This window comes from Chaetodon trifascialis, chromosome 19 (genome assembly GCF_039877785.1).
Source record: "Chaetodon trifascialis isolate fChaTrf1 chromosome 19, fChaTrf1.hap1, whole genome shotgun sequence".
Classification (NCBI taxonomy): domain Eukaryota; kingdom Metazoa; phylum Chordata; class Actinopteri; order Chaetodontiformes; family Chaetodontidae; genus Chaetodon; species Chaetodon trifascialis.
The window spans coordinates 14,325,062-14,342,824 of record NC_092074.1 but is presented as its reverse complement, the minus strand read 5'-3'; the positions used below and the strand labels follow the sequence as shown (position 1 = coordinate 14,342,824).

The following is a 17,763-nucleotide window of genomic DNA, read 5'->3' as shown; positions in this document are numbered from 1 at the left end:
AAATAATCATTACAAGCGGAAAAGGGCAAGTCCTCAGCCCATAAAGAGATGCTGAAGGGAACAGAAGAAAGTGCTGAGAAAAGAGAAGGAGAGCAAAAGGGAAGTAGCCTCTTAGCGTCCTGGTGTGTTTGTGCACAGTTTCACAGCAGGAGTGCCTGTGCACACAGTCAACTGCTACCTTCAATTAGGAGCCAATATTTGGCCATTCATTTACAGCTCACAGCAAGGAACCAGCTCTGCTTTGGATTTGCATGAGGCTTGAGCACAAGGCTCGTCTGATATGTGCTGGATAAAAGCCCAGATGAGGCCGTGAGTGTACGCTTCCCCTCCATTTCAAATTGAAAGATCGGAAGTGGAGGAAAGCTCGCCTTCGTTTTTGTCTTTGATGGTTCGCAGGAAATGCTGGATTCACTTAAATCCTCAACAAGAAAACCCACTCTTAAACAGTCATACTCAGCTATCACTTTATCTGTGTTATCAGTTCTTGTTATATAGTGATGCTTGGCCAGTCCCCTGGACAAATCATTGCTGCAGAGCAGAGGTCAAATAGAGGTTATGAAATTCTTAATGGTGAAAGAAGCATCAGCTAAAGATAGACAGTCAGCAGAGGGAGGCTGTGGTTCAGTGGGAGGCTGTCGTCCTCCCTCTGCATTCAGTCTTCTTCCAGAGGAAATACAAAAACTGGTAGTAGCAGTTTGTGCTGATCTTCTTCTAGGCCTATCTAAACTATGCTCAAATTAAATAAAGTTAACAATAAATAACAATTGTACCATTTAGTAGTATGATGATGAAATGAAGGCAATTTTTCATGTCAAGCTATGGGAAATAATCTGAGAAGCAGCAGTCCCTTACATAACTGCCTTTCATTTATAGACACATGCCCACAGCTTGAGTGTGTCAAGACTGCTGTTATATAAGAATGGGAAAGCACTTGGTGTCTAAATCCTAAATTTGCACTCATACGCTGATACTGAGTCTATAGATAAAAGTCATTTTTCTTAACTCTCACAGTGTCCGTCGGCATTGTCTCTTTGTCTTTGATGTGGAGCAACGGTGCATCAGTGTGTGTCTGCGCTCATGTGTGCATGCATGAGATCACGTGTGTGTCCCTCTGCATCTTTTCCAGCATTAGCGCTGTTGACTGGGTAGCCAGCCAGCGAGCTGTAACTGTGAGCCATCATCCTCTTGACATAGCCAATCGCCACTGTACTGTTTTTATGAACCATGACACTGCCAGCTATCAGCCGGCCCAGCACAGGGTTAGCTCGGGCTGCAGAACTCTGAAATGCAAAAAGGACTAATGCCACTCAGAGCTCAGCGCTGTGGGAGAGAGCATGTAATGCTGAAAATGATTTGAGTAGGTACTTGTAGCTGAAACCTGCAATATTTTTGCCGTGTCAGTATTGTATCCATTTGTGTGGCAGATTGTGGTGGAGCACTAAAATTCGCTAGTCTACTGCTCAGAGATTTTGATTAGGTTTGTCTGATTGCACCTGGCTGGTTGACAGTTTCATTTCTGTCTAACTGTTTCGCTACAGTACCTGATGCCATTTTCAGTGCACACCAGCAACAATGACTTGAAACGAATGCGCCACTATAAGGTCTGACATCTTCTGGTTTAGTTTTAAATAGATGTCTAATTTAAGGCTGAATTTAGAATCTAGGTGTTGCTATATCAACATGCAGTGGTAGGTGTGGAGAGGGTACCACTACGGCTGACATACACCTCAAACAGTACTTGAGGACCTCAGGAGCTCCAATCGCTCCGCTTGCTCTGCATGATTTCTTCTGTATAGCACCGGTTCTCGATCCTTGGTAAATCCAGCAGAATGCTCGATCAGCCATGCTTACTTTCACTTGTTATTTGTACAGTCCTTCCATCATACGGAAAAAGGTGCACTTTACTGTCTGCACGCAGGGTGCACCTCAGATGGCTCGATGACAGGTGTGCAGGCTGGTGCATCTGTTTGATAAATAACAGACATCTCTTGGGGCAGAACGTGAAATAGAATCTGAAACAAGGAGGAAAAGATTTACTGAATTTGGCCCTGAATGCGTTTGTGCTTCAGACGTGCTTCGTCCACCCTGAAGGTTGGTTAACACAGACTTAATATTGTGTGATATTGTTGTTACTGCAAACAGAATTTATAGCCCACCCCCTGACTTATTGATATGACATATGTATTCAGTATTAAATTCAATAACACAATGTAGACATCATCATTTATTAATGATCAGTTATTTAGAGGCAGTCACAGACATGTGTGTACACACAAACATCCATACACTCATACCACGATGAGCCGTGAAAGCAGTCCAGCATGAATCCTGTGAACAGCAGCAGATGGACCGCGGTAATAACGAGGCTGCCGTTTGGCAGTTAATGTTATTCAAGGCTTGTTTAGGTCCTTCAGCAAGCCGAGATGCCAGTGGGGGATGACGGGGCAAGGCTGTTTCTGATCTTTAAATGAACTGAATGTTTTCAATTGATCCCAACACTTTCCCGATGAACTGAACTGCACACTATGACTTAAGATATACAAAGCAAGACGTTAGGCAGGTTAGGCACTAAACTGCTTGCAAATGTGTGTTTTTTGTGTGTGTATGTTTGTCTTAATCAGCCCTAGCTGGCTAAATGCCAGATCAGTGTTTGGCGTTAAATGGCTCGGCGTGAGCTGCCTGGAGGAAAACCACCTCCTCCAGCTAAACAGCGAAGCAGCAGCCCACATGTGTCCAGCCTGCGGTGTAGGATAAGGTCAAAGGTCGTTTCACTGTTGTGTGTGGTTATATAAATGATAGTGACGCTTTGAGGCAAGAGCCTGGCTTGTGTAGCAAAGCCTCAGGAAGACAGATAGGTGCTGACAGACAGGCTAGGCCTCGCCGCTGGGACTTCTGCCTCTGCTGCTGCAGAGCTTCTTCTTTTTCAATCCGTCTCACTGTCCATTATTCTTTCCTAGCTGCCTGTGTATTTATTCTGTCTCTGTCTTTTTTACTCTTTCTCACTCCCACCCCTCTCCCACTATCTGTTTCTTACCTGTCTATCATATTCTTCTCCTTCCTACGTCCTACTTTACATAAGCCAGAGCTGCACAGTTAGTGCTGACTGCTTCCAATGAGGCTAATGATGACTGCCAGTTCTGCGGCCAACATAATGTCTTAGTTGGGCATCAGCAGTGTCTGGGGCTTGACCATTTTCCTCATGCGGATCTAGGCTGAGTTCAAACAAAGGTAACATTACAGCGGAATCGAGGAAGCAGAAGGAGTGGGGCAGTTGTTCACCAGGCCAGATGTTGCCTGGAGCTTCAAATGAAAATTTCCAAATGCTGCATGGATCAAGAAAAGGCAGAGAAAATATTGGCTGGTTCATCTCTTCGCCTTTTCATTTAATCCAGGCTGTCTAATAGCCACATTGTAGGACACGCAAAAGCAATGGTTGCCATCAGCAGTTACACACTTGTGGAGGTGTAACTTTCTTGTATGTATTCTGCTTTTGTTAATGGCCTCAGCTTCAGGTTTATCGCAATGCTGTTATTTTTACAAAGTGTTGCTTAGATGTCCAAGGGAAATTGAGGCTGTTGGGGTCTCCTGATACCCAAATAGTTAAGTTATATACCCCATAACTGCAGCATTCCCATTTCAGCTCCATAAGTACTTACTGAGGAGGTAACATGCTTTTTCAGCCATTGATTGGTGTCCAAAACACCACTTTAAAGGAGTTTTAGGGAAGAGTATTTAGAGATTTGAGTTCTGAAGTTCTCAGGTGGAGGCAAACTACTTAGTATCTATATCTAATCAGTATCTTGAGCTACTTCAGTACTTGTGTGACGAACAACAATTGTTTGATGAACTCTTGTGTGGGGAACAAGAAGAGGTGGACTATGAGCAAGCTGAGTAGGTGTTTATTTAATTGCAACAAGACTGAGCAAAGTTCTGGTTGCAGAGCGCTGCAACGCAGACTGTGACTGACAAGGGCATGATGACTCAGACACACACACATACACACACACACACTCAGGGCTGCAGTGATGAGGTGGACGTCAGGCAAGCCAAAGTGTGACTCTGACTCTGGCGCTCTTTTCACACACACACACACACACACACACACACACACACACACACACACACACACACACACACACACACACCAGCCTCACTTAATACTGAAGGGAAAGCTGCGGGCTTGAAATATGCCCAGTGATAAGGGGAAAAATAGAGGCAAACAAGGCGAGAGAATGGGGAGCGAGAGGCTTTGTAGTACCTGCAGGAAGAATTGGATTTGCTTCCCTTTCAAGATGTGTCGATTGGAGAACAGCAGAGAGCCTTACAATGCCTGGTGACAGCCAAACGCAAGAGGGAAAAAAGGGAGTGAGAGGTGCTTTTGTCTCCATCCTCTCTGTCCCATTGTCACCCATATCACCTTCACCAGAGACAAGACACTGCATTGGGCTTGATCTAATGATCAAATCTGTATGGGCTGTGTGTGTGTCAGCTGTGTGGACGGAGGATTGCATCTCCTGTCTTCATTTTGATCCTCTGGACTCACATATACAGTACATTCAGTCTAAATATAGCAAATTGAATCATGCAGCCACCTTAAGTCTGCCTCAATCTAAAAATGTCATCTCAGTCCTTGGAAAAACTGGCTGGCAGGCACTGTGAATCAGTGTCTTTATCATTGCTCAATATAACGGCGAATAAGTGGATAGCGGTGGCCTTAATTGAGTCTATCTTCTATAGTGCTGTTAATACAAGACTATTAGACCACATTTTGTCTTCTTTAGCCCGCTTCATGGCATAGAAATTCATTTTTCCTCCCACCCCAGCGCTCTCTCTATTTGTATGCACAAAATGTTCACCCACCCTTTTGCCTAGCAGTGGCATTTTTAAGCATAGCTGTCAGGACTGCGAGTGGGTGTGTGGGGTGAAGGGCGGTGTGGGTGTGCTGAAATGTCATGAGACTCAGGTCACATGATGCCTCCAGCTTACCTTTTGACCCCTAATGACCAAGCTGTTTCTATGGATGGAAAAAGGCCCTGAGGACGGTGACCAACTGCTGCCAGTTTGCCTGCCGCTGAGGCACCACCACCTCAGCGTGCGCGCGTGCATATAGAGTGTGATATCCAGCGTTTGGCAAAAAGACAGTGATGTCTGTAGTTCGTATCTGTCAATATTGGGATTTCAAAAGGAGGGAAATGTTCCAGCGTCCCGCCCTGAGCCATCTCATCACCATTACTGCTGCCCATGTACCCTTACTTTTGGACAAGGCTACACATAGCAAATCCCAAAATCACCATTTGACATTTTTTTTTAAATATCAGAGCAACAGTGATAAGGTTAACTAGTTCCTACATTAAGTGGCTATTGGTTAATCACAAATATTATGGTATTGGTGTACATGGCAGCTAATGACCAGAAATTGAATAGAAATGCTAATTATGTGTTTGAAGTCATTTAGGAACAGTCTTCATGTGATAGTTAGTTCACCAAAGAGGTTAAAGTTTAATTTTCACCTGTAAAATACATTTCATAGTCATAATACAACCAAACTCAAGGCATTCTTGCAAAAATGTTTACATTATGTGCTCATTAAAAAACAACTGATATTGGCTGATGCATTATTATTGGAGTTTTTAAAACCTCCATGATCACAATGAGCGCAAAAAAATCCTGTATTGACTGCTACAACGTGCAATATGCTGGAATGCAAAATGCTTGCTTGTGTGTGCATTAGACTTAAATTACTGCATTTGATTGCATTAGAAAAGGTTAACTGAGTGTACTTGAATCATTTAAGACTTGATCAAACCAGAACTTGCTGTCATCCCGGTGGTCAGTCCTGCTGCTCTGTACCCATTGGCACTGCCTCAGGTCTCCTCACAGCAAGGGCACCTTCACTAACCATCACCACCCTGGCCTGCCAGCATTTTTGTTCCCAGAATCGTCTCTTATGCACTAACACAGACTGTGACATTGCACACGAGCCCAGGAGACAGCCTATGAGAGGTTTGCACAGCTGCCCAGGGCACTGTCTGATCGGTCCAATTTATCCCACAAATTCTCCCTGCCTCCCCTCTTGTCTCTCTTCCTCACTTATCCACCTCTCAGCTGCTGCCAAGTTCCACTCAGTTCACTGAATGGCTGTGAATGGGTTGTTTAATCTGTTGTTGGGGTTGGGCTCTGTCAGCATTGTTTCACAGAGGCGTTCGTGGTGCAGCCGCCGTGCCTAGATTTCGATATAAACCTAGATTTTGGTTTGATAGTTTCATTGTGTAAAAATATGGAAAGTTTGGCTTCAACATAAGATTTTAGCTGCAGGGAAAAATCCCTGGTCTTGCAAAAAAGCAATGTTGTGTTGTTTTTAAAGCGTTCAGTTGATACGTTTTCATCCTTGCTTGATTAAATGGGAGAATTTGAACACTTAATTGACTTTTTTTTTCCTTTGAGGCACTGATTGTTGTGCTGCTAAAGAAATAGAAAAGTGTCCAGGATGTGGCTATCACCTTTTGTTTGTTTGTTTGTCTGTTTTTTGCCCATGTTTACACATTACACATTTGCTTCCATGTAAGAGGCAGTGGTGCATGAGAGACTGAAATACAATTTGCCTCCGAGCTGTATCACCAGTCTTCCTTTCATTCTCCGGCCATGACATATTCTTAGATGTATATCAAAAGAAACTGAAGAACAATTCAACCACTGTGCTGAATTTGCGTCTTCTCTCACCGGAGATAAATTGACAGAGGGGTGATGAAATGACGAAAAATGAAAAGGTGAGTGCTTAAAGGGCACTTCAGATGTGGAAAAGCAGGGTGCCATGTCTTGTAATTCATGTCTCTTTACACTCAACATATTATTGCTTTTGACATGTCCCCCTCTGGGATATTTACAGCAGTCAGATGGATGTGAATCAGTACATCACGGTACCTTGTACAGTACTGAATCATAATACCCACTGTGTTGCAGTATATTGAAAAACTGCAGGACCAATGAGGTATTAGATTCTCATCCATAGAAAGCGTCTCTCATTTGTTAACCCGCCTGTCTGTGCACGTGGATATACCCACAGAGTCACCTGTGGTGTTAGCTGGAGAGAGTGAGTCCGCCTTCTGGGACACAGCACTCATCCAGTTTCTTTTGACTGCCAGATGACGGGACACGATGAAGAGATTGGCCTTTGTGTTATTCAAGTGTTTTGCCCTCCTAGCACGCTTATTGGCCGGTTTGAGTAGCGTTCCCAAAGCTTGTGAGTTTGCATTGTGCGCTTGCTTTTTGGGGATTTTTCCTTCCTGATAGCGCTGTCTGTCGTCCGTGCTGACAGGGATTGCTGCAGTGGTTAGTTTGTGTGTATGTCCTTCACGTCTGTATGAACAGCATGGGAGTTGGTATAATGAAATTTCCCTCGCAGGCCAAACAAGCACAGCTGCACAGTGCGTGCATGCAGACATTTATTATTGAGCAGCAGGCTTTCATTATTCATACCAGTGGGTTTCCGTGCATTCAGCAGATAAACTTCTTTGAGTCTGTTTGTTCATCAGACACTCTACTCATTGATGTTGGCACACAGACGTCTATGAATATTTAGTTGTGCATGTCTACCGTGGGATCTAGCATGTTTGCTAAATGAATGTCCAAAGCAATCTAAACTCTTGGTAACAGAATACAATGTGGGCTGTGTCCAGCTCCTCACTTAGTATAAGGTTCATCATTGATCATGCTGTGAATGTAAAGTATAGTGCACAGACCGCCACTGTTAACTCACAGTGATTTCTTTTCATGCACACAGAAAATATTTGATGAATGGATAGCTTAGACTCCGAAGAGCCATAGAAAGGAAAAGAAAAGACCACAACAGTTTATTTTATGGCTGGACAAAGACAAGCATTTCTATAGCTGTTTAATTTCATGCACAAAGAGTATTGCAGTTGCAATATTATACGTAACGAATCACTGATACATATGGGCACAGTTTATGCTACACTGTTAATTTGAATGAAATAGTGATTTTATATAGAGAGAGACAGAGAGAGAGAGGGAGAGAAGCAGCCTGGGATTGTGATTTTGCAATATCAGTATTGCAGTTGGTACGGCTTTTGTGTTATTGTTGTCTGAAGGAACTCCTGAAACTTGTTTACAGCTGCCAGGAAACATTATAACAGCCCAGAAAGCCAGCCAGCCAGTGGATCTGTGCCATCTGACTACCTGATTACCATCTGAGTGCCAGTGTGCCAGGATGCTCCCTTTGATCACTGCTGGCTGTGTCAGGAGGAGAGGCAGGGCGTAGTGCTAAATGACTGCCTTGCTTCGCACCCCTGCATGATTGGGGCGTCGTACTGTCTAACATGTACGTACATAAAAATAGCCATAGACAGACTGGAGGGCCAAAACTACAGACCTCAGGTGGGGGGAAAAACAAAACAGGAAGTCTTCCCCGGGAAAAAAAGCTGACGGCACTTCACAGAGTAGCCTTTGTTTATGCACAAGTTAGACAGAGTGTCAGAAAGAATATCATGAGAAATACAGTGCACTCAGAAATTCAGTTATTGAGGCGAGGAAATAAGTTTATTATGTACCCGTATCCCTTGCCACAAGCACTCTGTAAAGTTTGCCACTACGGGCAAACCTAGTTAGCATAGTTGTCTGAGCCCAACCTGACAGCAGTACTGCTGCAGGTGCATTTTCAGCCCCAGAAAGAAGTGTGTGTATGTGTGTATGCGTGTTGGCATGGATGTGCGCGTTTGTGTGTTTATAGCACCTCACTGGTGAGGGCCTGCAAGGTGTCATCTCACCGCTCAAGGGGTGTCGGCTGGTACCGAAGTTTAATTGGCAGGAAGGCACACTGGCACATGCCATGTTATGATCTGCCAACGTGATCAGCTGTGATGGGTGAGGAGGGGGTTACGGGGATGTTGCAGTCTCAAATGGAGGGGTTGATGTGTGTACACATGCGTGCGTGCGTGCGTGGGGATATTTTTGTGATTTGGCCTAATATTTGCATCGAGCTTTGATAAGAACTTCTTCCAGCCTCATGAGTTGCTGTCAAAGAATCGCACCATGTTCAGTGTGTTCGCTCTGCACATGTGCACCAGGGACCTCTTACTGTGCAGAGGCACCAGCTCTCCTCTCCTGTCAAATCTGACAGTCTTTTCCCACTACCATCGGCATTAAGGTGGGGGTAAGCTCAGAACGAACAAGTTCGTACAGCATGTTTGTAGCTATTCCAGCCACTCTCAAAGGTGGGGCAGAAAGCCTGCCATCATAGAGGCAAGATCTGATAATTAATCAAACGTGGATGACAGCACAAGTAGTTGTGTCAGTAATTTTAAAAGAATGACGGTTGAGAGAGAAACTCCTATAATGCCTGAGTTCTTACTATAGTGCTTTGGTGAAAACATACCCTTCGAGCCCTTCTAGGCTCTGCCCAGCTGAGGTGACAATGAGTCGAAAAATCTCTTTTCTAACCTCGTAATGACATCAGATTCAGTTGTAGCCACAGGAAGACAGCAAATCCAACATTTTGTTAGAATGAGTCATTAAAAGTGTCTGGCCATTTGAGCTGCTTTTGAAGGAAATAAGATAAAATTTTTAGTTTTATGTGGTAATGAGACAGAAAATGAAAGAACAAATAGCATTTAAAAATTCAGAGCTGCCTCATTAGAATAACAGAAACGATGAGCCGACAAATTGTTTTTCCTGTTGAGCCTCGGCAGTTGCAAAGGAAAAGTCTCCTCAACCAAAAAGATCAGCGGGCTCCAAGATAAGTTTCGAGTTTGACAAACGTACTTTTTTTTTTCTCCGTCCCTTTTTCCTTCGGAAAATGAGCCGCAGTAGCCGTCCTGCGCAGCATATCTGCATCACTGATTTAAACCAGCTGCCGGTAAGCTTTGCCAGTGTGATCTCTGCTCCCTCTGCCATTGGCTGCTGTGGCTCTGCCAGTTTCCCTGATTAGATGTCTGTGTTTTTATGTTTGCAGCTGTTCATCATGTAGGAAGAGACCAAGTCCACAGTTGTAGTGAATGAGTTCCCAGAATCACTGGGAAAAGGACAAACTGTTCAGGCTAATTTGACATAGAGAATGCGGCCATCTTGAAGCTTTGACTTGGCTTTGGGGAAGAGAAAGGCACATTACTGCGAACTCATTTTGTTTTACGGCTCGATTCTAAGTCTTCTAGAATAACTCTGAGTGTTACTCGTGGCATGTAACTCATGGCTTTTGATGCACACAGCGGTATTTCGCATCAATTTAATTGCTGACCCTGGTGCAGGCTACAGGATGTCAATAACGAAAGGCCGAACCTCCTGCTCCTGCTTTTATTGTGTTTGGGACAGCACTCATGGGGTTTGAAAAGTCTGAGAAAGCAAGTTCACTTTCTTCAAAAAAAGGATCTTCGCAGTAAAAAGTACTTTTTTTTCGCTTGCCCTCTGCAGGCAGTAATGTCAGTTATCACATGTTTTCTTGTATGATTATTACTGGCTGGTTGAAGGCATTGTTTTAGTCAGCACCATCAGGTCTAAAGCAAACACTCTCTGTTGCTAGCTACAGTAGCTACGGTTCATATCATCTCAGAAGAGCCAAGTGCCAATTTAAGCATAAATTAAATGAGCTTTAATTATCTCTCTGTCCATTTTATGAAGCTTATCCAGGTTGAGGTCACATCACTTTAATTAATTATGATGATGATCGTGAAGCAGATATTTAATTGCTTTCTATGTGGTGTTAATAAGTTGTTAGAAAGTCTTGGATTTAATCAGCGAGTCCGGCAGAAGCTCTGCACTCAGCTTGCGAGCCCTTGGTTACAACCAGACTCCTAATCTGTGCCTTGTGTTGGATTCTGTTTCACGGTCATCCAGAGAGAGAATCGGCTTGACTAACAGTGCAGACCATAAATTTTCCATCACTTAATTATGAGAGCCCTTGTTTTAGAAGGCCGAGGCCATTTTTTTTTTTGACTCCAACCAGTTCTTGCTGGTTTACTGCTTTCTCTGTTTCCACTGTCTTGTGATTCTCCAGTTTCACATGAATATGAGGGCCACATGCTCTGTGTGTGTGTGTGTGTGTGTGTGTGTGTGTGTGTGTGTGTGTGTGTGTGTGTGTGTGTGTGTGTGTGTGATAGAGAGAGAGAGAAATCGTAGCCGATGGTGTATCAAGGGTCTGGTGTCTCTAAATAAAAGGCCCTTGACCTGCTCCATGTTGAGGGGTCCTCTGCTATATTGTGTGGCAGTGTGAGTGAGTAAATGCTCCATTAGGATTCATTAGAGCCTCCAGTTAGACATATTGTCCCATGTGCAATGACCCGCACCAGTGGAGGCCCTCCCGCTCTCCACTGGCACGTGCCGTCCCCCACCCTGCTTTGTGCTCCTGCACAATGGATGGTGATCTCCCTCTTATTCTCTCCCTCATATTGCATTCATTCATCAGTCGCTATCACTGTTTTGACACATCACCCAGATCGTAGCCCATTCATTCCCCCCCTTCACCCGCGCTGCTCTCTTTTTGTGCACTGTCTTTGCCTTCGCCTCTTGTGGGATATTAAAAAGTGACCAATGGCATCCCACTGCAGACGTTGCCATGGTGACAGGTGACAGCGGGAAGCACCAACCAAGATGTATGGACAGTAAAAGTAGGTGGACAGTGGAAAGGGGTGTACAGAGAGAAATAAGTCTGGCTGGCATAGCCTGGATGGAAACATAAAAGAAGGAGAAGGAGAGGAAACAGCAGGTACGTGAAATACTTCTTCGTGCAGTGATCAGCTCTGATCAGAGAAACCCGAAGAAGGTCTTTCAGCTTCCTTGTTTATTTAATCATCATAAAAGTGAAAATGGAAGAGTGTAATTTTCTCAGTGGTACATCTGTCAGTTCTGTCATCCACATCCGCTCCTTCATGGAGCAGCTATTGTGCTGAATATTCAGAAATGTGGAGAGTAATCTCTGGGCATTCATCAGTGCCTGTCCATGTGCTTTCAGCCCATTGTTGAATATCAGTTGGCTACCATCATGGTCATTGACTTGATCATTAGCTAAAATTGCTCATTATTCTGGCAAGGTTTCTACTCATGCAGTTGTATATAACACTACTATGGTCTTTAAAAGTGGTTAATCAAGCAGGGTGGAATCTGGGGCAGCTGGATTTGGCAACATTTTGCCAAAGTCACAGATAGCTGGGACAGCACGGACCCCTCAGATTCAGTTTGTGCACTGTCATGTGTTGTGTGCAAAGAGTTTCACATGTAATCAAATCCTCAGTTTATATGCAAACACTGGGATGATCGGAAAGGCCAGCAGTTTCACAGATGTGTAAAACGTATCTACCTGATAATTCACACAGCTTGAGTCAAAGGGCATCAGCCTGCTAGATGGTTACTTTTATTAGCACTAAGTAGATTATGTGTTCCCCTCATATCAGCACCTCAGCCCTGGCAGGAGCACGCTGCTCTAACCGGCTGTCTTCCTAATTGGTTACCTTCAAGTAATTAATTCCCCTGCAACACTTACATTTCTGCAGTCTGAGGAAAGTCCTGGCACATCAAAAATATAACATCTTTGTGATTTACTGTCTTGTCACACTATGCCTGCTACACCATCTATTCTGCTGGATTGTCTCCTAAATCTCTTTCACTTTAAAGTATCTCACCAGAGCTCGCATCGAATGAGCTCAACAAGGCACACCCTGCCACTTGTGCTTAGATATTTTCCCTACATAAGCAGACAGTTAATATTGTGGCTCCTCCATGGGGAGAAAAAAGCTTTGACATTAACGAGTCGTGATGAACATCTTGTATTAACGCGGATCCGGTGGTGGAATTTATCATTCTGGAGTAAACCTTTTGTTTAGTGATTTCACATTAAGTTCTTTGTGTTGCTTATCAAGCCTTGTTGCCCCTGCAGGAAACCGTTTTCTACTGTTTCCACCTTATTAAGTTCTTTCACATTGTTATGGTTTTGTACATTTTAATGAGCTTGAGCTTTGTGTCCTCTAGGGTTTGGTGATAATCTGAAAATTGTTCTACTGGCCACCCTTCCCCCGAGATGTGTGTGAGCTGTGAGTTTGCTATGTTTGTTTATAAGTCCAATAAACAAACAAAATATCCTTATTAAAGAGAAAATACAGCTGCACACCTTCTGAATTCAAGCTTCTCTCAATTAAGACAAGCTTAATTGCAAAGTGTGTAAAGCATGCTTCATTCAAACTCAACAGAAACAAAACCATCTTGGATAGTTTTTCCATCACCAACTGTGGTTTGGTCAAAGTAAATCCTTAAATCACCCAAAAAACCCCAAAACAACTGGCAATTAACTCGCAATCGCTAACAGCCGATGCATTCATCCGATGGTCCAGCCCCAGAGTCCTCCAACTTCTCCATCTCTCTCCCTCTTTCATTTTCTTTTTTGCTTTCTGTCAGAGCCAGGATGATGCCTAAGCGATTTCTCATGGGAACCCATGAGAAATGACATGACTATTCTCATGGGAGCAGCGCTGTCATATTTCATCATGTCATAGTATGGTATGGAAACCTCACTGGACAAATGCAGCATGTGCATGCGTGTGTGTGTGTGTGTGTGTGTGTGTGTGTGTGTGTGTGTGTGTATGCATACAGCAGTGAGGGCTTGTGTGTGCATCTGTGCAGAGAAGATCTTCCCTCCCTCCCGTGGACAACAGTCTTGAGTTAACTTATGTCCAATCAGCAAGGCAGCAAACGTATGCTGCAGTCATTAATCACACACTCAAACACGTATGCAGTGTAGCGAGGCGGACTGAGGAATATTTCGAAAAAGCAAAGCAAGTGAACACTGTTTACTCACTAATGATGTGTCAACAAATATCAAGAAAATGTAATTGAGCCTGTGGTACTGTAAAGGGAAAGAGATATCATCCTACATTAATGTTTTCTGATACATTATGCGAAGAAACAGTGGTGTAACCTTGCTTTGCCTGCGTTAGATCCACAGCAGGGATGGAAGCGGTGAAGTAGAATTACCCAGCAGCACAGTCGTCAAGGACACAGTACTCCTCCTGCCTCCTTTTGTCCGCGTTTATAGACAAACAGGATTTAAGCAGGATAACAGAGGTGAATTTCATCATTGATTTTATGATCCTGTGGATGTCTTTGACACACAGGAGCTCTTAACTTATTGGTCATTTTTTTAAGTCTGCTGCAAACCAGAGGAAACTGTCAGCGTCTGAGGAGGTCAGGCTGGCAGAATCAGTATCATCGCTAAACATCCATTTCTATGTGCCTTTATGTTATGGAGCTCAGAGGGTAGGAGTGAATGATTCATCCACTGCTGCTTCGTGTTTGATGCCACCGTTTTTTTCTGCCGTTCGTGAAGTGTTTGTTTTTTAAAAAGTCCTATAAAAATAAAGTCTGGCAAATGTAGAGCCTGTTTGTCTCCCACCTTTACCTAACATGGTTCTTTCTCCGTCTGTGTCATCTTCGGTCCCCCCCCCTTTAGATAGACCTGTTCTCCGTCATTCTCAGAAATAACTCTTATGACCCAGTAGGTAGGAGGAAGGTTGTTAAGAGGACAACACATTCCTTTATGGAGAGATGAAAGAGGAGAGAGGCCTTGAAGAGGGAGAGATGAGCATGGGGAGGGGGTACAAAAACAGCGTCAACTTGCCCGGCAGATACATTTGTCATCGTGTGTGTGTGTGTCTGTGTGTGTGTCTGTGTGTTTGTGTTGAACAAGCCAGCGTGCATGTGTGGCAGAGAAATAAACAAACTTATGATCGACTGATTTCATTTTTCTTTGCTTCTCTTTTAATCTGCCTGCGCTTCTCTCTGCACACCTATGCCCCAGAGATATGCTGAATGTGCAAAATTTAGGACCGCTTAGTGTTCTCATGAAGGAAACTGATGAGCTGAATAAAGGGAAATAAGTGCCTTATTGATTTCTGATATTAAATCCACATTAATCCCAAAGGAGGTGAGGGTTTCAAGTGGGATGCGATGTTTATGCTCTTAGAGAGTTGGGATGGAGATGGAGGCACCTCAGCTTCAAGATGAAGAAATTAGTCTCACTAACTCTCAAGAATGCCCAAAATGTTGGACTTTTCCTTCAGTGCCCTTTTCTTAACTTCTAACTGAACACACAGTCGATATTATATTAAGTGGCATTGGGCCATATGTTAAAGGTCAGCACAGTAACAATTGAGTTTACACCTCCACCTTGGTGAGTGGAGTTAGCCCTCCATTACTACGGCATCCGAGGCTGTGGAAAATGTCAGCACTCGTTGGGTCAAGAGGTGTTCCCAATCAGAAGAGCATGTGTGTGTGTGTGTGTGTGTGTGTGTGTGTTTGGGGGGGGGGGGGGGGGGGGGGGGGTTTGAGAGACTGTGGGAGGGAGATATAAAAAAACCTGTAAAGAGCAGAGAGGATGTCTTGTTGTTTGAGAAGTGGGCAGGGATTTTGGTGCTGTGTTTGGGTTTGTGTCGCAGTAAATCGCCCGCACATCTCATTCAAAACCTCTAACAATGGCTTAGAGAGGTGCGAGTTCTCATTCTTTCCTTTTATGGACATTTTTGCCCAAATTCAAGACGCTTCCAAGATGAATCACCTCAACAAAGCTTTTTACTGGGCTCTTTCTCTCCACTCTAACCACCCAGAGCTGGGTCACTTCCTAGAATAGCCTTCCTTGCCCTACATTTTTATGGATACGGTCAATAATCGGAGGAGAAAGAATACAGGGGAGTTTTAAAAGAACCAGACATCAATTAAAGTTTAATCAGTGCTTTAACGAGGCCTTATCACTGTCAAGCCCACTCAATCAGGCAGTCCATGCAAGCGTCCAATCTCCACATCATTGCTCGCACAAACACACACACAGGCACACTCCTGTAATTAAAAATTAGCAGAGAGACATGATGTTGTTAGCATGATTAACTGGTGTTGTCACAGAGGGAGTTGTGGTGGTAGATGGCGTTTTGCCCTCTGCCCTGCAATCTCTGGATCTTATTTAAACAACATCAGAAGCGCTTTGTTATAAGATACCAACTGGTGGTGTTACAAAGCAACAGGTTTTAATGAGATACACTGGTTTTGTGAAATAACAAGAAACTTTAGTGGTAAAGCTTCAGAAAAACTGAATAATTTGATATCTAGTAACAGCAAAATAGAACAGCTCAGGCTGGTACTAATTGGCAAATGTTAACATGCTAACACACTAAACAAAGATGATTATGGTAAGCATACCTTCTGTATGGCAGCATGTTCGCTTTGTCACTCTTAGCTGATGTTTACGCCTCACAGCACATTTCTGTAAATATATTCTGGTTCCGGTTCACCTCTTTGTCTCCTGTGGTTTTGGGCCTTCATCGTCATTCCTGGTTTTGATGTGAATGGAGGAGAGTTGGACCTAATCAACCTAACGCTGCAGCCTTAATACCATTAGCATGGCTGAGTGGGCAGACAAAGTGCTGAGCTTTGTTAGCCCTGTCTGTGCATGATGAGGAGAATAAGACGGTGCCAGTCAGTGAAACAGATGAGGCAACATGGCCGTTAAATGTGTCAAAACATTACTTTCCTGCTCCTTCTGTTGCTCTTTATATTTCTCCAAGATCGTGTTTAACTGTACTTTTCGTTTTCTGTAATCTTGCTCTCTCTTATGCTAATGTTTTTCTCTCCATTGCTCTGTTACGATAATTCTGGTGTTGCGTTCGGAAAACAGCGTTTCCTCTTTCCTTTGCATCTCTTCTATTGTGTTCAGTGTTGTAGTAAACACCATAATCATATTGTGATTGAATTGTTGCACTGATGAAGCTTTGTCTTCTTCTCCTTCCATGTCTCTCTGCTGTGCTGTCCCCCTCCACCCAACCCCTGTAGGTAGTGGTGTCGCAGCAGAAGGATGCCGCTGGTGAAGCGCACCATCGAGCCCAGGCACCTGTGCCACACGGTGCTGCCAAGGAACATCAAGAATGAGCTGGAATGTGTGACTAATATCTCCTTGGCCAACGTCATACGCCAGCTCAGCAGCCTCAGTCAGTAGCACAAACACACACACACACACACACACACACACACACACACACACACACACACACACACACACACACATATTCTGTACTTTAATTTGTCATCTTCATGTACTTCATTATATCATGCTTTTTGTCATCTATTGATATTTTTCTTTCTTATACACACTCAGCATTATCAGTGATAAGCAGTGAGTGTGTGGCAGTGATTCGACTGACAAAATGCAAGTCGACTGAGAGGCTTCCCCACTTCCGACTCCACTTAGCAACTTTTAGGGGGCATCCCTAAAACTGTGTCAGCTGTTTAATACTGAAGTCCTACAAAAACCTGTCTGAAATGTGTGACCATGACAGAAAAGTGGAGCAGAAGAGATTTGTTTTCCTCTTCTGTTTAATCAGCATCTTTCTATTCTAGCTGGGGTATCTCACAGCTTTATTCGGGTAACACTCACATCTCCTTCAGAGCAGTCAGCCTTCAGCATTAAGTTCCCTATGGTTTTCCAGCCACCACGCACTGGCATGTCTTAGTATCAATAATTGCAGGTCTTTAAAATTACGATGCTCAACACAGAGGAGGCACAGCACTTCTAGGTTTCTGTGACTGTGTCTGACAAAGTATTTTGGTTTACCGCTTCAAACCTGAGACCTGAGTGCTGTAAACTACAAGCCCACAGAGACCATTTATGTAAAACATAATTTACACCTACATTTCAGTGAAATGGCACCTGAATAGCATGTATCGTATGTATCTGTTTGAGAAAATTAACAAATTGCTCATCATGTGCACACACAGAAACTC

The 17,763-nt window shown here is 43.7% G+C and overlaps 1 protein-coding gene across 4 annotated transcripts in view; it reads left to right on the top strand.

The window, feature by feature from the left end:
* wasf1 (WASP family member 1) overlaps window positions 1–17,763 on the top strand; it is a 53,172-nt gene that overhangs the window by 5,418 nt on the left and 29,991 nt on the right. For all 4 annotated transcript variants that reach the window (XM_070986944.1, XM_070986942.1, XM_070986943.1 and 1 more), the window contains exon 2: window positions 16,816–16,970. In XM_070986944.1, the coding sequence (XP_070843045.1) occupies window positions 16,838–16,970 (133 nt within the window). In that variant the 5' untranslated portion in view covers window positions 16,816–16,837. The remainder of the gene's footprint in view (window positions 1–16,815; window positions 16,971–17,763) is intronic.